Consider the following 17590-nt stretch of genomic DNA (forward strand, 5'->3'; position numbering starts at 1 on the left):
TATAACTGGAGGTTGAAGAGGGAACATAAGTACGAGTACGTCCAAACTTCCTGATTAGGTCCAGATCATCCTGATGATTTCACCATTTCTTGCTTGCTGCCTAAAATTATACCCTATTGTCTTTGCTTGCTTCGGATTAGTGGATATCTGATCTCAACAAAGGTGTTGTGTTGGTAAATGTCTGTTGAGGCATGAAAGGGTTTTGTAACGACATTTCACATATTATCATGATTTGTATGCATATATTGTACATCTAGCCAATAGACTATCCAGACACTCAGCTTCCGGCGAAGAAGCACCCAATGAATATTCGTGAGTTGTATGTCGAGTTGCAGAGAGGTAGTTTATATTACCACCGTCCATATAAAATTTGCCGATTTAGCCGCGCGCTTCCGATTTTGCCACCGCTCATGAGCTCTCAAGTATCAATTGCGCCTCTAGCTCTCTCTTCCCTATTAAGCACTCCATTCGGTTCAAACCAAGATACCATCGCGATGTCCTCGCGCAACCATAATGAGGGCGGGCAACAGCCGTCCAAACCAATCTCTTTATCTTTATCCAGTTCGAAAGGTCCCTCGAAAAAGACCGGTTTCAACATCCAATCCTCAAATCGCGGCGGTTCCACAAATTCCCCAGCAAACGGCCGGTCACTGCCTCGGCGACCTCACCAGCTCGGCGATGACTCTGACGAAGAGGAGGCTCCTCCGGCCCATGAGGAAATCTCAGGGTTTGACACCCACACAGGTGCCGCCATTACTGCGGACGGGCAGGCAGTCGCGAAGGGAAAGAAGCCTCTGGTCATCCCCGTTACAAGCAAGAACAACTGGCGCGACCGGGCGGGCGTGAAGAAAAGTAAGAATCTGCTGCCCAGCGAAGTGCAGGCCATGCAGGAAGCGCAAAAGAACGGACAAGCACCTCCCGGAGAGCCTACAGTAGAGACAGATACGCCCAGCGTGGCGTACGGGTTGAGCTTCGCACAGCAATCCGCAGAAAAGGCAGATCGTGGTGCAGCAGTGGACGAAGACCAGGCCATGCCTGATGCGAAACCTGTCGCGACCAAGCCCCTCACCGACGACGAGATTGCCATGCAGGCGCTGATTCGGGAAACCACGGGCGAAAACGAACGGAGGTCAGACCTTGTGATTGAGTCTGCTAAGCATGGAGGGGAAGGCGATGAGGAAGCACCAGTCCAATACAACGAGCTTGGATCTTTCCGAACAGATGTGGCATCCCGGCCTGAGCCTGCTAGTTTGGACGCCTACAATGCTATTCCTGTTGAGGAATTCGGAGCCGCGCTGCTACGAGGAATGGGCTGGAAGGATGGTCAAACTATCGGACGAGGCAACTACAGCAGTGCCACAGCTGCAGAGAAGGCGAAAAACCCTCGTGTCCCAGAACGACGACCTGGGTTCCTCGGCATTGGCGCAAAGGATTCATCCGGCGGTAAAGGAGCCGAAACTGAGCTTGGAGCGTGGGGAAAAGCGGCTATGCGCAAGGCGTCGAGGAAACAGGGCGATGAGGACGACAAGGCGGAGGGTGTGTACATGCCTATCACGATGCGGAATAAGAAAACCGGCGAGCAACTCACCGAAGCGGAACTTGCTGCTCTACAAAAGGAGGCCAAAGCCAAGCCTCCCAAGGAAGATGACTGGCGCGAGCGACGGGATCGCAACCTTGAAAAGAGCGGTCGGGACAAGGATCGAGACCGGGAATACCGCAAACGCGACTATGACGATGAGGAGGATCGTTCCAGCCGGAATACTGGGTCCTCGCGACGTGACCGCAGTCGGTCTAGTGGCCGCCAATCTTCTAGTCGTTCCTCTCGATATGACGACGATGATAAAAGCAGACGGGATGACCGTTCTTATCGGGACCGAGACCACGACCGGGATCGTCGTCGGGATCGTGATGATTATAAGGACGATCGAAAGAGAGATGGAGATCGAGAGCGGGACAGGGACCGCAGCCATCGGTCTCGAGATGAGAGATACAGCAGCTCGCGGCACTCGTCTCACTCATCTCGGAATGACCGAGACCGAGATCGTGATCGTGATCACGACTCTCGTCGGAGTCGTCGCGATGATTAGAGGCCAGATGGTTTTGGCAAGGGGATTGAAAGGCATTGAGGCCTTTGTACAGGATAAATTGCTGCTTCTTTGGAGCTACATATTCCCTACGTCTAGTTTTTTTACCACGAGACTCAACCAAATAAAGATACCCTGAACAATCAAAATACATGGCTTTGGCCAAAGAACACTTTCCATGATACACTGTTCAATTCTATAAAGAGATGGCTTTTATCCTTCCCACCCATGGTACTCCAAGAACGAAAGCGCCAAATTCAATGTACAAACAAGGTAAAAGACTTAAAGCCAGACTATGCTTCCAACATAATAACGTCCTTCTCATGCTCTTCCTCCTCACTGACATCACCCACAGTCAAATCACGCAGTCCACCGAGTCCAACACCGCCATCCATCTCACCGAGGACCCACTCCACCAGGTAGCTGTCATCGACCAGCTCCTCAACTCGGCGGTAATGTCTTTCAGTGTACGCAGCCAGTGCCTGCAGGATATCCTTCATACCAGCTGCGGCACGACCCTCCTTTCCGCGGACGGACTGGGTCGCAAGCTCCACGAAAGTGGACGCAGGGTAAGAGCGGAACAGGGCATACAGGATGCGCTGTGAGACACGCGAGGTGCGTGCATTAGTGTTCCAGTCCCGGAGACGGAGCAGGAGAGTGCGCAGATTGGCAGGGTCCAAATTCTGCAGGACCTCGTCGATGGACGGGTTACCGGACAGACTGGCTGCAGCACGCTCGCGGTCCTCGGCCGGGACGGTTGGGTCGTCTGCGGCGTTGATGGCGGAGGTGAAGAGCGAGAGCAGTCTACCCGGGTGGTTGAGTTGCAGGGCCAGAGTGATGGCTTCACGGTAGGCACCGGCGCGGATGTAGTTCTGCAGCTCTTGGTCCTGTTCGACGCGAGCAGAGCTGGCGTTGACAGCGGCTGTGTAAGTGGATGATGTAGTATCAGTCCAGAAGGTCACTGTTGCGTCGGCAGAACCAGAGGCAATGGCGTAGGGAGTAGTGTTGAACTTGGAGGGGAGTTGCTTCACGTCTGCGCGTGAGCCGGACGGGGTTGGGCTGGCAAGCGCCCAGACTCGGTCGATGTGGTTGTCCAGGGTGGTTTCGAGCTCGCCTGTGTAGGGGGACCAGATCTTGACCAGGCCGTCTGCGGCGGCGGAGGCGATAAGGGGACGGTCCTGGATGGCGTTTTTGCGTGCTGTTGCCGCCTCTTCGTCATCCTCATCGTCGTCGATTTGGCTCGAGACCTGAGGAGGTGGGAGCCAGAGGACTTTGAGAACACTGTTGGTGTGGCCCTCGAAAGTCAAGAGACAGCTGTAGTCAGACAGACTCCACAGTTTGACGGTCTTGTCACCTGAGCCTGTGACTGCTAGGCCACGGCTCGTGCTGGTACGTGAATCTGAGTTGATGATCGGTGTGCCTTGCGGAGCGAATCGCACCGACCAAACACCTCGCTTGTGGCCGCGGAGGACACCTACCGACGAGCCTTCGTCGGCGGCCCAGATCTTCACGGTACGATCTTGTGACGCTGAGGCAAACAGTTCAGATGTAGAATCGATGTCAATGGCATTAATATCCTTTTCGTGAGCCTTGCGGGTATAGATTGCCTTAGGATGGCGTGGCTTATCTCCTGTCAGGGGGGCTAACTTGCTCGTATCCCATCGCTTGATTGTGCGATCTTGCGATCCAGTAATTAGGAATGCTGGTGGGTGGTTCACGGGGTCGTTATACGCGGCACTGCCAACAGGAGGTGGGACGCGCGGAAGGGCGATTGCTCCCAATGACTCGGCGTGACCAGTGAAAATAGCAAAGCAAGTATAAGAGGATGTCTTAGGGTCGATACGCCAAAGACGGGCTGTATTGTCTTTAGCGCCAGTTGCTAGCCAGTGTCCTGACCAGTCTGCATCAATGCAAATGATAATATCGTCATGGCCCTCCAGGTGTGTGACATCAGCACCAAAGTACTCCTCTCCCTGAGTTGATGGTCGGTCTTCCGAAGGGGCAACTGAAACTACACGAATACTCTCGGTGTTGGTGGCCAAAGCAAGCATCGATCGATCAGGCCCAATGTAAGCCAAGTCAATAATCTCGTCGTCATTGCCGGAAATGCGGCGGATAACTGGCAAGGGCTCCAAAGTTGACCCTGGCTTATAATCAGAGAGCGACTCGAGCGAGTGGACCCGGAGAGTCTGATCCGCGTGGACGGTGAGAACGAAAGGTAAACCAGGCGAATACTGGATAGCGACGACACTTTCGAATTCCTCTCCAGCCTCTTGTTCTTCTGTGATCTCGCTTCCACGATTGCAGTCCCAAACTCGTAGTTTGCCATTTTCTCCACCGATAACGCACAGTCCGCTGTCAGCAATGAAAGCCGCGGCTTCCACGCTCTCCAAAACAGGAATGATTCTGCGAGTCTTCCAAGTACGCGCATCCCAGACGATGACAGTCTTGTCTCTGCTGGCAGAGATCAATGCGTTCTCTGACGGAGAAAAGGACAAACTGCGGACAAGTGAAACGTGTGACTCGAGCGACGCAATGGACTTTCTCTTATGCAGATCCCATACACGCATTTTGCCATCTTCACTGCCAGATGCTAAGCGGAATCCTGCAGTAGAACCTGTACGGGCAGAGCCCTCCATATCTTCATCATCATCCCCCGTAGCCTGTTGCTTAGACTTGTTCTTCTTAGATGATTTGGAATCGCTGTCGGCAGTAGGAACCTCGAAAAAGCAAAGCGCAGAAATGACACCACCATGACCATGGAAAGTGTGGGTGACAAAACCGCCTCTGATGTCCCAGACCTTGATTGAACCATCGGCACCACCGGTGGCTAGCAGTGTGCCAGTAGGGTCAACAGCAATGGTCACAACGGGAGCTGTGTGAGGCTTAAGGGTTCGGAGAAGTTTTGCTTCAATGGTCTGGGAAGTCTCGTCGAAATCTGGGAGGCTGTAGATTCGCATGGACATCGAGCGCGAGCAAACAATAGCGTGTGAGGCGGAAGGCGTGACTAGGCGAATTGTCAGTATTTTATTCTCGTTCCCAGGGCATACAATACTTACTGGCCAAACCTGTGACAATTTCTCCATCCTGCAGCGATTATGTGGTTAGCGCTTTGCAATTGACGAATATCCAAGGCGACAAAAACATACCCCCTCCAGGCTAGCAAGCTGGTTACCAGTCTCCAGATCGACGATCAAGGCATCTTCGCCCACGCAGCTCAGCAAGATGCGCCCACTGGCATCCAGCGCGGTGCTACCGCCGGTGTAAATGGGGCGGAGCGTGCGGGACGCCTCGAAAGTGGTTTTGACGATAGCTTTCGACATGACTCTATAATATCTCGGCGTAAAAAAGTAAAAATTAGCACGCCATTGGCCAGTCGAAGAGCCGTAGAGATTGAACGATCGCAAAAAACGGCAGCTCGAGCGGGCAACTTTTTTTGATGTTTGCACTGTTTGTTTGGTGATAAGATATGGCTTGTGCCTCAGGCCAAGTAGATGCCGCATTACCACATGTACCTTCAACCGTCCGGCTTTCGTCTGACTTGTGCTTCATCGTTTATTACTTTTGAATCCACAGGTTCTGGCAGGCTTTGTATTAATGGTGTACTAGAAGGTGATGTGGCTACACTACTAGCCCAGTGACCTTGCACGATATGGGTCGACAGGCTTATTTGAACCGGCTCGCTTTGGTAAGCTTCACCTTTCTACGCGCGAAGTTACGCGCGAACTTTCCCCTATATTTGTACTTAAAAAGACCCTGGATTTATGGACTGTGGCAATGGATCATGTTTACCCCGGGAAGCGCAAAGTCTTCTGAAACTGAACCAGTCACCACCTGGCCCTGTCTCATTGTTTCTATCCGGATATACAAACCCACCCCAAACACCTCTTACCATACATGCCTAATTGAGCTTAGTTACAACCTGGGTAGTATATCATATTAACTGATTTCAAGGGCCGGTCCCCGTATGAAGCCCCCGACAATGCGGCGGTTGACCCCTCCAATCCAGTCCGACGGATCTCCAGCGTTTATGCAGACAATTACATGCAGCAATATGATACTCGAGGTCACCCTGTTAATCCCGAGTCCAGAACCCTCGGGAAAGAACTCCGGAGAGCAAAGAATGATATCCTTTCAACAATGGGGATTGTCGTCAGCGGAGAAGACCGAAACTCTGGTATCCCCAATGAGCAGCAAAAGATCAACCAGATTGCGAGTGAAAATGACTTCGGACTGGTTATAACAACTCTCGATCAACTGTTCATCTTTTTTGGTACTTGGTGGACCTCTTCAGTCACTGGTCGAGTACAGGTAAATGCAATGCCCAACTACTCTAGATGTTGATTGAGCTGACATTCGAGACCTTGTGTTCAGACTTACCAGCATTATGCCCATTCCGCATTACTCAACGTCATACAGTCTGAGAGGGACACCGCAGGCATTCTTAGCTTCTATTTTTCAGGAATTCCTGCCTGGGCAATGTCCAGCGGGTTGGCTATCGCTCGTGAGACCCCGCTGAAACGGGTGTTTGTCTCTCTTCGGGACTATGCTCAGTCTTTGACAGGCGACTCACTCGGTGTTCGTTCTCTTTTCGGGCTTCTATACACAGTGTGAGTATATTCATCGTCTGTTCAAATAGACAAGACAACTAATCATGAATAAAAGGGCGAGAAATTCTGTGCTCATGTTGTCTATGGAGTTCTACATGTACTCCACACTTCAATCTCTTTCCCTTGTGTCTCCGTATGGCATACCTGGCGCGCAATTTCTGCTTCCCTTCGGCAGAGAATCCTTGCTACAGCTGCCACCTTTGCCCACTGATTTGTCCCCTCACTCACTGGGGATCTCACTTGTCCAATTGTTGACATCCCCCGGCGCTTTAGTGTTCATCTATGGCTACTACTTGCGACCAGAGCTTGAAGAGCGTATCTATCGGTTGATCAGACGACACCTTCCTAAGCCATCTCTTCCTGATGAACTCTCAGTCCGCGTTGCCTTCGAAGAAAACCTGATAGAGTGGGTAGTGCCTACGCTGGGCCGCAGATCAGACGAGGAATTACACCGCGGCAAGCTCACACTATTCGAAGACATCAAGTTTGAACTAGCCGTTTTTCGAAGATGGGTATCATCGCTTTTTGGACTGAGATCGAACCAATCGGCAGAGCAGAAAGCTCTCCGGACATTTAGAGACGAGAGGATTGAAAACCTACGCAATTCGATTGAGTTGCTGCAAAATGAACTTGACGGAATCAACATTGTTGCTGAACAAGGACCAAATGAGCCCGTGCCTAGACCGCCGGGGATAACCCCCGATGCTCAGGCTGCGGCTCTTGCATCACAAGCACGATCAAGGTCACAGGATGCAACTGGACCCACGCATATGACTCAGGCAGAATCAGTTATTGGGTTGAATCAAGTGCTTACAAATGAAAATCGTATGTCTCAATCGCCTGGGGAAATGAGCAATGACTATTTCTCCGAGATGGCTACTGCTGGACGAACGAGCCGTCTCTCGGCCACCTCAACCCCGCAGGACCAAACGGCCTCTTTGCAAAATGATGAGGATTTTGCTATGGACAGAGAAAACTCACGATCTAATACTCTTTTCTCCCCACAATCATCACCAGAAACATCACCCCCTACATCGCCTCGCGTAAGAGCATCCTTGATTCACCAGAGCTCCGACGTTATCACGATGCAGCTTGAATTGCTGAGCAACCGGAACCGTCACCCACAGATCCAAGCTTCAAGTCCTGCCCAGCTGAATGCACTTGCGGGCAGGAATGCGTCAGGATCCAATGCAAATCCAGACGCCATGGATAGACGATCCATAGCCGAGTTCCTCGAAGCTCTGATCTTGAGTCAGGCCCAGCGGCAGGAGCAGCAGCCCCCAGTGGCAGCAGATACGGACGGCCTCTCAAGTATCACTGCCGGACAATCCAACACAACGCCCCAGGACTTAGGTGCCCCTGAACTAGACCCACAAATTCCAGCCCCAGAAACCCAAGTCACGGACGCTCCAACTTTAGAGTCAATCGAGGAAGCACTAGGGTCCATTCTTCCAAATATCCTCCCAGATGGCGTGGAAGAACCAAACGACGAAGAGCCCTCCAATGAACCAAACCCTGTCGCAGATACAGACCACAATGAAGATACCCAATCTGACACCCTCGTCCAGCCAATTCTACCATCTTCTCTTATCTCCGGACAACCGACAAACACATTGTCGCAAGTCCACCGCGTCACCCTTCTTTCAGCATACCCAGTGGACTCCCTCGCGTCTCACCTTGCTGCTGCAATCAGCGGCATCATACTAGCGCCCCTTGAAGCACTCTACCTTCGCTCATTGACCCGATCCTGGATCATGTCACACCCGTCCTCTGTTATCCGTCTCTTAGATGTCCATCCGTTGGGTCTTTGGTTTGGCGGGAGAACTTGGCCAGACATATGTGCTTATTCCTTCCGGCTCGTACTCATGAGAGGAATGCAAGTTGCGATGAGAGCGGGGATTTGGGGGTTCCTGGTGGGCTCGACGATGAGGATAGGGAGGAACTTCTGCGGCTGGGGAACCTTGTGATGAATACTTGGTTGTTTTGGCCGCATCAATACCTATGTTACATACTCTATGATGTGTATCTTAGCCATTCAGTCATACTGCACTTACGCGGTTTTTGAGTGTCTCACAGCTACCGCTAGCTAGATATGTCATTCCAGGGTTGTTTGTGGGATAATATATATATTAATATCCTGACCCTTGGGCCTTTCGGTTCCTTTCCTCGTTGCGGAGCAAGACATATTTTTCTATGGTCATTTTTTCTCCGCTGGTGCAACGCTTATTTGTTTCTTCTATGGTGTCCTTGTTTTACCGTACAGTGGAAGATATCGAAAAAAAACATAAATTCGTCATTATTTGATGGTACATCGGGTGCTCTGAAAGATAAGTGTAGAAGATGTAGAAGACAGTTGAAAGTTCGAAGCCCAAGCCTAATCCTCAGATGTAACTATCTTAGATCAAGCACGCTCCTTTCCTTTGTTCCCTGGCACCTTGCGTCGCTCCCAGACCATAAGGTATCCCTCACGAGTGAACAGCGTCTCACTTTCCGTGCGATTGACGAACAAATCCTGAATCTCAAGCCACTCAGGGCCTTGCTGCTGTTTCTCTGTGGAACCGCTGTTTTTGGCGCGAGCATTTTCGGCCTCCATAGCTTTATCATGAAGTTGGACAAGCCATGACACCTTCTTGCTGCCGCCACCTGCTCCGCTGGAGGATCCTCCTGCTCCTGACGCAGAGTTAACGCCCTTGTCCGCAGCGTCATCCATTTCACCGGGTGCGGCGATAGCGGGGTCGAGGATGATGTTTGCGACAAGGTCGTAGAGGATTGGCTCGCTGGGTGACCAAACATTGGGATTTGGCTCGACATAGGGGGTCATATCCAAGTTATGCGGAGAGGGGAAGGTGACGATGGTTGGGTTTCGCTCAGAGACAAAGCGGTTCTTGCTGAAGCGCTTGATATGGAAGAAAAGATAAGGAGGAAGAGGGTGGAGAAGACGGTGTCGGACACGGTGGGCCAGTTTCTCTGACGCCGTGTAGCCATTGTATTTGTTCAAGAGGGTAGTCAAGGGAACCTGTGGGATACTCGACTCCCTACTGGAAGACTGGAAGAGGGGAGTGGGGGGTAGGTCCAGTGTGAGTATGAGGAAAGGAGTAACCTGGCTATTGATTGTAGCAGATTCAGTGAATACCAAACGGGCATTTTGGGTGTCGGAGTGAGCGGTGATAGCTTGGCTTTCTATCCGTACACGACCCTGGAATGCTGCGTGAATGACACTTGTGGGTGTTGGTGATGGCTTCTTGGACCCTCCTAAGGCAAGGTGCAGGGTGTTTAGGAACCAAGACAAGAAGTCCACGGGATCTGCCTGGTTCGTGAGAGTGAACCGTTTCGAGGATCGTACAGCAATCTCTTGTAGTAACTCGTGCGGAGACACATGTGACCGGAACGCCTTAGGGTTCCATAGCTTGCGCACCAGCGTGCTGAAACGAAGAATTATCTCTGGTGTGCCAGGTGTAGGGAACTCGTGGAGGAGGAAGAAATTGCGAATTGGCAAAACATGTGCCAGTAGTTGAGCTACTACATTGACGTAGTCGTTGGCTTTGATGTTGTTCATGCCGACAAACCCTGGAGAAGACAATTAGCCAAAAAAACTGATATTATCATGATTCAGGGTCTTACCTGGTCTATACCTAGAACCAGAAAGGTCCCAGGCATCATGCACCTCCCTATCAAGCTTGATCACTTGGCTTTTTGTGTAGTGTGGATCAACCACATATTTGATATCCTCCAAACTCTTGTTATTGACTTCATATCCTTCAGGCAAAACATAGACCTTCTTTGTGCCAATGTTGATAAAGACGTGGTGTCCAACTTCAAGGGCGTGAAAATATGCATGCGATTTGGGACCACGACCCTGGAAGTATTTGCCGCAAACGAGGCATGCGTACACATTGACATTTGACAAACTGATGGAGCACAGCTTCTCGAAGTCGAAATCCAGGATTCCACGGTTGATTGTGTCGAGGTAAAGGTCGCCGTAGCCTTCCATGGGAGCACTTTGCCGCTTTGGGGCGCTGAGTACAGGCGCATCTTCGTCGATATCCAAGAGCCCAGAAGGGTCTTTCTCAGCCTCTTCAAGCTCCTCTGCTTCTATTTGAGCTGCTCCTAGGATATCCACATCATTGCGATCATCCTCTCTCAGCTCTTCGGTTTGCAATGCGGGTACTGCGCCGTTGGGGAAATCGAGATCGTTGTCGTCCTCGACGCGCGCCTTTTTCGATACAGGTGAGCCAGAGAAGTCTTGCTCCAGAGGGAGCTCTGCGTGTCTTTTCGACATTACGAGATGGTTTGAATCGAAAAGTTGGTGACCACGGAGTTCTTGACTTCCCGCGAGCTTGGGATGCGACTCTGTTGCAAACAAGTCAAACACCCACGGTCAGGGCAATGCCAAGCGGTGTACGTTCTATACAAAATGCTGTCCATTTGAGTGAGCTCATAGGGCTGTATTTGCCTATTGTTTATTCACTATCTAGGATTCTACTCCTTACTTGACTCCCAAGGTTACTACAGCCCAAATCATGTCGACTGTTCGACTATCTCGGAATCAAAGAAAAACGTCATAAGATGTGATACAACAAACGCCGTGGTATGTCGACCCTCAAGCACTCCGGACCACCTTGTCGTTATCCACGGGGATTATTTCCACGCCATTCTTTGTCACGACCTTCACCAGCATCTGTGAACAATTGTGTCAGATTATCGGCACTTGAGGATGGCTTCCTAAAGAACTTACTCCTTTGTAGTCAATTGGTAGTCTGCGCTTCAGCTCGTCTGTGCACAGGGTGAGGAGGGCGAGGCCCTCCTCGAGGGTGCAGTCGGGATGGTGGTGTTTGTCAAGGATGGAGAGGCAGTAGTATCTAGCAGAACCAGCGTCAGTTATCTCTCGCCTGGAGTTTCGTGTTGTCTGTCATGACAGGTCATTAAACATACTGGGCATAGCCGTGGGCAGCATATGGTAGGGGCGCCAGCGACGCTAGGTAATCAATCCAGAACAAGTGAGGCTTCTCAGTGACCGGATCTATACCACCTAGCAACAGGTTTACTGTGTAGGGAGTCCGTGACCGCAAGCTGCGCGCCAATTCTCCCCGGACGAAATTGGCAACGGCGGAGGGGCTGAGCTCAGTGTCGTTGCGCATGCTGTAGAGTGCAGCGTTGGCTTGGATGTATTCGGCAAATTGAACTAGCATAGGTATCTCATTAGCATCTTGTTTATCTCGTCGGAGAAGCAGCTACATACCGGTATCTCCAGACTCTCCGGAGAAGGCCATCACTGTGTGCTTGTTCAACTGTCGTGTCTTATCATCTTCAGCCTTGAGAACTGTCGGGCCTCTCATTGCGGCCTTGGATGCAGCAAGAATGACGAAGTCCTTGCCGGCGATACCCAAAAGAACCTCCCTAGAAAGCTGTTAGTGACTATTTGTGGGCATGAGATCACCATAAACTTACATGTTTGCGGTATCAGAGATAAATAAAAAATTAACAAGCAAGTAGATGATCAGAGAAGACGAAGGGGAGTAGTGATCAAGTGAGGAGGACCGCGCGGTGAGCTTGACGCCTGGAGCTCCCGTGAGGTCAGCTACCTGCTGAGTCAGCCGCCGCTTAGCGCTTTTTTTCTGCCAAAAAAAGTTGAAGTTTCGATCTCCGCAGTCCGAGTCTTTCGAGAACGCCATACATTCGATTTCTTTATACAGAGATCAAGAACCGACAGGTCGCAAAACGTCGCCATGTCGTCCTTTTTCACTGTACCTAATTCCCAGCGCAAGAGGAAGAGAGACGACCGCGCCGGAGCCCCAGGATCAAAAAAACGAGGCGTAGATGCCAAAACCGATGGTGGTCGACGCACCAAAGAGAGAGAAGAATCAATCTCAGGCAGTGACTTGGATGAAGATGCTGCAATCGATACGGCAGAGTCAGATGAAAGTGGATCAGACTCAGAAGACGGCGAAACCGCGGCAGACCGAAGATTGAAACTCGCTGAACGCTACCTGGGTAACATTCAAGAAGAAGTCGACGAAGCTGGATTTGATGCCGCAGATATCGACCGAGACTTGATTGCGGAGCGATTGAAGAAGGACGTCGATGAGTTCAAAGGACGGACGTTCCGTCAAATCGCTGCGAAACTATCCGTTCCCACGGCGCCCCATTCCTTTTTCCGCTCAGATACCCAGTCCAACACTGCCATCGCAGTCCACCCGCCGTTTGTCTACATTGTTTCGAAGGATAAGACTTTGACCAAGTGGGAACTGGCTACCCCTAGTGTACCAGGCTCTACAGAATCGAACGGCGATAATGATACTTCCAAGCGGCCTCCGCGCCCCCAGCGCAAGAAGCCCAAGCGTGTGAAGTACGCTCGGGGTATGCGCAAAGTTGGTGAATCAGGCGAGGATCAAGGACATACAGGAAGCATCCTATCTGTTGCTGTCTCACCTTCTGGAAAATTCGTGGCCACCGGTGGAGCAGACAATAAGCTTATCATCTGGGACGCAGAGACTTTGACACCAAGCAAGACCTTCTTGCACCACAGAGACTCGGTTTGCACCTTGTCTTTTGCACGCCATATCTCAGCGATGAGCTCCGGAGAGCAGCTGTTCTCCGGTTCGTACGACCGTACAATTAAGACATGGTCCATCAGCGGAGCGGGCCACGCCTACGTCGAAACACTCTTCGGCCACCAGGATCACGTCACCGGAATTGCTGCCATGGCCATTGACGAATGTGTCAGTGTTGGTGCTCGGGATCGCACTGCCCGCTTGTGGAAAGTTGTCGAGGAAACACAGCTCGTGTTCCGCGGTGGCGCCTCCAGAAATGCCCCTTACCACGAGAGCAACATCGACTGCATTGCCCCCCTTCCGCCCTCTCACTTCGTCACTGGCTCAGATTCCGGCTCCCTCTGCCTTTGGTCCGTCCACAAGAAGAAGCCACTCTACACCGTCCGTCTTGCTCACGGCTTGGACCCGATCCCCCCTCTGGATGTGTTATCGCCCGAAACAGACGAGGCGACTGCCGCCCACGACACGCGCCACATGCGACCCATGCCTCGCTGGATCACCGCTCTCGCTACTCTACCGGGTACCGACGTTGTCCTCAGTGGCAGCTGGGACGGTTTCATCCGCGCATGGCGCGTGTCAGAAGATAAAAAGACACTTATCGCTCTGGGTCCCATCGGTGCAGGCATACCTGGTACTGCGACACCAGATACTCCCTCGCAGCAACTCAACCAGACTCTTGCTCTCGATGCCACCCCCGCGACGGATCAAAAAGAGCCAGAGCCTTTGATTAAGGGTGTCATCAACGATATCGCAGTCTTTGAACGACGTCCCGAATCTGATATGCCTGGCGCAGATAAACATAAGTCTGAGACCGAGCAAGAACCTCGTGGTTTGTCCATCGTCGCCGCTGTCGGCAAGGAGCACCGATTGGCTCGCTGGAAGTGCTTCAACAACAATTTCCATGAGGGCCCCACTTCGGGGGGCCGCAATGGTGCTGTTGTCTTCGAAGTTCCGTTTGTTACTAATGACACCGTGAAGGCTGATGTATAAATTTTGTTCATAATCTTCTGTCTCGATCTTGGTCATTGGCCGAGAATAAAATGGGGAGCGTTGCTCGGGGTCAGGTGTATTTGGAGTCACATCTGTGTATTTTACCATTTTTGCATATGTACCGGATATCTTCGGTGCATTGAAGTATTCAATCATATCCCTCTTTCAAGCAATATTGTTCCTCAAGAGTCAATTTCGTGATCACAGTAAATGACTAGGAAAGCTCTGCAGGCACACTTCTATAACCTTGCTTCCATTCAATCTCGCAATGTTGTTTCAACAACCGATATCCAAAGATTTCTACGAATTCTGGGTCTGCGTCATGTGGATATGTTTGCTGGCTGTTCTCATCGGTTTACTTTGCTTGTGAATAGAGTGTCCACCAGTGATAGGTGCATTTGTTTACTTCGAGTGGACTCGTGGACTATTGTAGATATATGTAGTTATCATATTAGCAGTGACACTACGTACATAGCAAGATAGCGTGCTATACTAGTTGGTGAGAGAATACAATATGGAAAGCAAGAACTTAATGTGGTAGAGCCTGGTGGCTTTCTTCGTGGATTTGATGATGGATTTTGTGGACACGCTTTATTGAGTGTCAAGAGACTAGGTTCTTCGACTCCACTCGCAAAGGTCGACAAAAGATCAAGATCAAACCAAAGAAGGATAAGTAGGGGTATTCGTAGAGTACGGCTGAACCGGTAAGAAGCAAAGCATGAAGATAGAATCCAGCCGTTGAAGGCATCGGAGAGAGAGGGGAAAAAGAGAAAAAAGTCTTCCTTTTGATATCAAAATGAAGACAAAACGCCAACCGTATCCACATTCCTCTTAGCATTATCCAAGCGCCGCGCTGAAGCCAAAACAAAACATTAAGTAGGTCGATAAAATGCGAAAGCAGATACCGCATTGGCGGTTCGAAGATGTTTTTTCAATATGGAGAGAATCTGGCACGTCGCCTTTGCGTGGTTCTTCTCACTGGACCGACGGGCTGATCATCGTCAGAATCATCGAGGGTGATCACATTCTGAGCAGTGGTCCCGCGTGGGATGGGACGACGTGCACCATTGGATCTCCCAGGCCTAACAGGGGGCGGGGAGTCCTCTTCCTCTTCCTCGGATGAGTCAGGAATTTGTATTGGAGGCCTCGCTGCAAGCCATGGAGCATCACTGGGGGCTTGGAACCAGGGGGACTGGCGTGGATATTGTGCATTAGCTTGACGAGGCGGCGCAGTTTGAATTGCGTCTTCGTCAGATTCAGATTCATCCTCCTCTTCATCGACCATCTCTCTATCGTCCGATTCCGCTGAAACTTCCTCTTCCTCATCATCAGAAGCCTCGTCGTCAAAGTAAGGTGTGGTGTTTCTGTAATTGAGCCCAATCGGCAGGGAATGGTGGCCACCCTGAATATCATCCACAACGGTGCCAGTGGAACGATCTGATTCCGATTCATACATATCGCCACTCCCGAGACGATGAACTTGATCTTCAACGAAGGAACTGGTGGGCGGATGGTCGTTTTCAGCATCGATGAATGAGTCTGACTCATCATACTCATTCTCCTCTTCGTCTTCCTCTTCTTCGTCGTATTCACTCCCATTGGTGTTACCTGAAGCGGGACCGTTCTCATGAATCACTGGGAACGTTCGAATCATGGCACCTCCGCTACCCATCAAGCTTTCAAGCCGGTCGAAAGCTTGGCCAGTACCTACACCTGAGGGCCAGTTAGGGCGCGCAGAGAAGGGATCCCGATACCACTGAAGCGCAAAGTTGCCCCAAACGCCATCTTGGTCTTCGATCTCGTCGAAGTGGTCAGATTCCCCAGCCCCGCCCTCGCCTTCTTCAGGGTCCTCATCTATGCCATCTTCCAGCGAGTCTAGATCGGTCTCACTGAAGTCAGCTGATCCACTGTCGTCTGTATCCTCGGAATCCGGCCGGTATCGGTAGCCGCATCCTGCGCAATCGTCCCCTTCAAGTTCCCATGAGCAGAGCGGACATCGAACCACTCCGTCATCAATGTCAATGACAGGCTTGAGCGGGGGAGCTTTTGGCTTGAAAAGACCCCCGAACAGACCTCCTTCGGTTGGATGACTATTGGCCTTGTCCTGGTCCAATCTTTCGGCTTCGTCCCTTTGATTCTTTGAATGCTCCATAGTCGTTTCTCCTCTGTCTAAAAGTTCAGCTCGACCTGTGAACATCTGCACAACAGCCCGGACCTGTGACACAAGAAATATGTGAGATACAATGCAAATGAATTGAAGATTGTTAAAACTCACCAAATAAGCTGGTGCTGGTTGTGTTTTGACGGGTGCTCGGCAATCCGGACATGTCCGCTTTGATCTTCCACCAGCAAACCATGATGATAGACACTATGTGAAGGATCCTGGTCAGTCACTGGTATTAAAAAAACAGGAAAATGATATGGAGACTCACTGAGTAACAGAAAGTGTGCCCACAGGCGATAGTAAACGGTTCGTAAAGGGGACGGATGCATATACCGCACTGTATCAAAGTGCGAATATCATCGACATGGCCTTGGAGGGTGTTGACCAGCTGTATATCACGCGTCAGTCTCTAGTACTTGATCACTTCAATCAGACGCGGGAATTGACTTACCCCCGATGCCTCAGCCCCAGAACCACTTCTAGCCGCCATTTTGACCTTCTGGGGCTTGTCAAGAGCTGTAATTTCCACACCAGGGTCGTGTCCCATCAACCGGAGTGCGTTTGAGGCGTCTTGGGGTGAATGCGCGAGTGCCGACGGGATGCGGTGGGGGTGTCCCGGGGAGTAAAAGTTTCGCGAAGTGGCAAGATGTGATGAACAAGTTTTCGCAGAGACTCTTTGAAGAAAGCTGCGAGGTTAGCGTGACGGTCTGAGATTGAGAGAAAGGCACATGGAAGTGCAATGATATGATCCAGATTCTTTAAGTGAGAGGGCAGATGTTTTGGTTGCCTCAGGCAAGAAATCACATAATCATGAGGAAGGGGCCGTTACACGGGTTATAGGAATAGGCTGATTCCACACTCTTTAAATCGCCATCAGTACACTCCGGGAGCAATCCCGCTCGGCGTTAGGTCTCGAGTTCTTACTTCGGCTGGAGAAGCGCCTGTATAGTCATACAGCAACTAGTTAGACTGCAACAGGTTAATTGAACTTTGATTGATTGATTAGGTGAAGACAATACCCGAAAAGGTGCGATGCCTAATAGAGCGTCGGAAGGCAACGAAGGTTTTCATGGAAACAATAGGAAGTGAGCATGAGACTTACCTGTTTCGGATCATAACGAACATAAAGTCTCCTTTCTTTTTACCCACGCATCTTCTTCTTTCTGTCTTTGCTTTCATTAAAATCCTCTT

General features: G+C 50.9%; 7 protein-coding genes across 7 annotated transcripts; 3 read left to right on the forward strand and 4 right to left on the reverse strand.

Moving 5' to 3' along the window:
* Positions 1–410: 410 nt before the first annotated feature.
* Positions 411–2087, forward strand: spp2 (spliceosome ATPase-activating subunit SPP2; the record flags this gene model as incomplete). The annotated part of the gene is made up of 1 exon (XM_056723040.1): positions 411–2087. One exon carries the CDS (start codon positions 411–413, stop codon positions 2085–2087), a length of 1677 nt encoding a protein of 558 aa, XP_056579290.1.
* Positions 2088–2377: 290 nt separating this feature from the next.
* N7517_005311 (U3 snoRNA-associated protein UTP13) lies at positions 2378–5407 on the reverse strand (the record flags this gene model as incomplete). The annotated part of the gene is made up of 3 exons (XM_056723041.1): positions 2378–5091; positions 5144–5171; positions 5234–5407. The coding sequence occupies 3 exons, from the start codon at positions 5405–5407 to the stop codon at positions 2378–2380; spliced, it is 2916 nt and encodes a 971-aa protein (XP_056579291.1).
* Positions 5408–5736: 329 nt separating this feature from the next.
* On the forward strand, positions 5737–8661 carry N7517_005312 (uncharacterized protein; the record flags this gene model as incomplete). The annotated part of the gene is made up of 4 exons (XM_056723042.1): positions 5737–5772; positions 6039–6395; positions 6459–6694; positions 6750–8661. 4 exons carry the CDS (start codon positions 5737–5739, stop codon positions 8659–8661), a joined length of 2541 nt encoding a protein of 846 aa, XP_056579292.1.
* A 434-nt stretch (positions 8662–9095) lies between these two features.
* N7517_005313 (ubiquitin carboxyl-terminal hydrolase family protein) lies at positions 9096–10973 on the reverse strand (the record flags this gene model as incomplete). The annotated part of the gene is made up of 2 exons (XM_056723043.1): positions 9096–10261; positions 10316–10973. The coding sequence occupies 2 exons, from the start codon at positions 10971–10973 to the stop codon at positions 9096–9098; spliced, it is 1824 nt and encodes a 607-aa protein (XP_056579293.1).
* A 321-nt stretch (positions 10974–11294) lies between these two features.
* pre1 (proteasome core particle subunit beta 4) lies at positions 11295–12366 on the reverse strand (the record flags this gene model as incomplete). The annotated part of the gene is made up of 5 exons (XM_056723044.1): positions 11295–11372; positions 11430–11553; positions 11627–11876; positions 11934–12091; positions 12143–12366. The coding sequence occupies 5 exons, from the start codon at positions 12364–12366 to the stop codon at positions 11295–11297; spliced, it is 834 nt and encodes a 277-aa protein (XP_056579294.1).
* Positions 12367–12420: 54 nt separating this feature from the next.
* Positions 12421–14235, forward strand: N7517_005315 (ribosomal RNA-processing protein RRP9; the record flags this gene model as incomplete). Its single annotated transcript, XM_056723045.1, has 1 exon — positions 12421–14235. The coding sequence occupies one exon, from the start codon at positions 12421–12423 to the stop codon at positions 14233–14235; it is 1815 nt and encodes a 604-aa protein (XP_056579295.1).
* Positions 14236–15166: 931 nt separating this feature from the next.
* Positions 15167–16946, reverse strand: N7517_005316 (uncharacterized protein; the record flags this gene model as incomplete). Its single annotated transcript, XM_056723046.1, has 4 exons — positions 15167–16450; positions 16511–16603; positions 16668–16787; positions 16851–16946. The coding sequence occupies 4 exons, from the start codon at positions 16944–16946 to the stop codon at positions 15167–15169; spliced, it is 1593 nt and encodes a 530-aa protein (XP_056579296.1).
* Between the last annotated feature and the right edge of the window lie 644 nt (positions 16947–17590).

Source organism: Penicillium concentricum, assembly GCF_028827145.1.
Source record: "Penicillium concentricum strain IBT 3081 chromosome Unknown utg000002l_segment0_segment0, whole genome shotgun sequence".
Classification (NCBI taxonomy): domain Eukaryota; kingdom Fungi; phylum Ascomycota; class Eurotiomycetes; order Eurotiales; family Aspergillaceae; genus Penicillium; species Penicillium concentricum.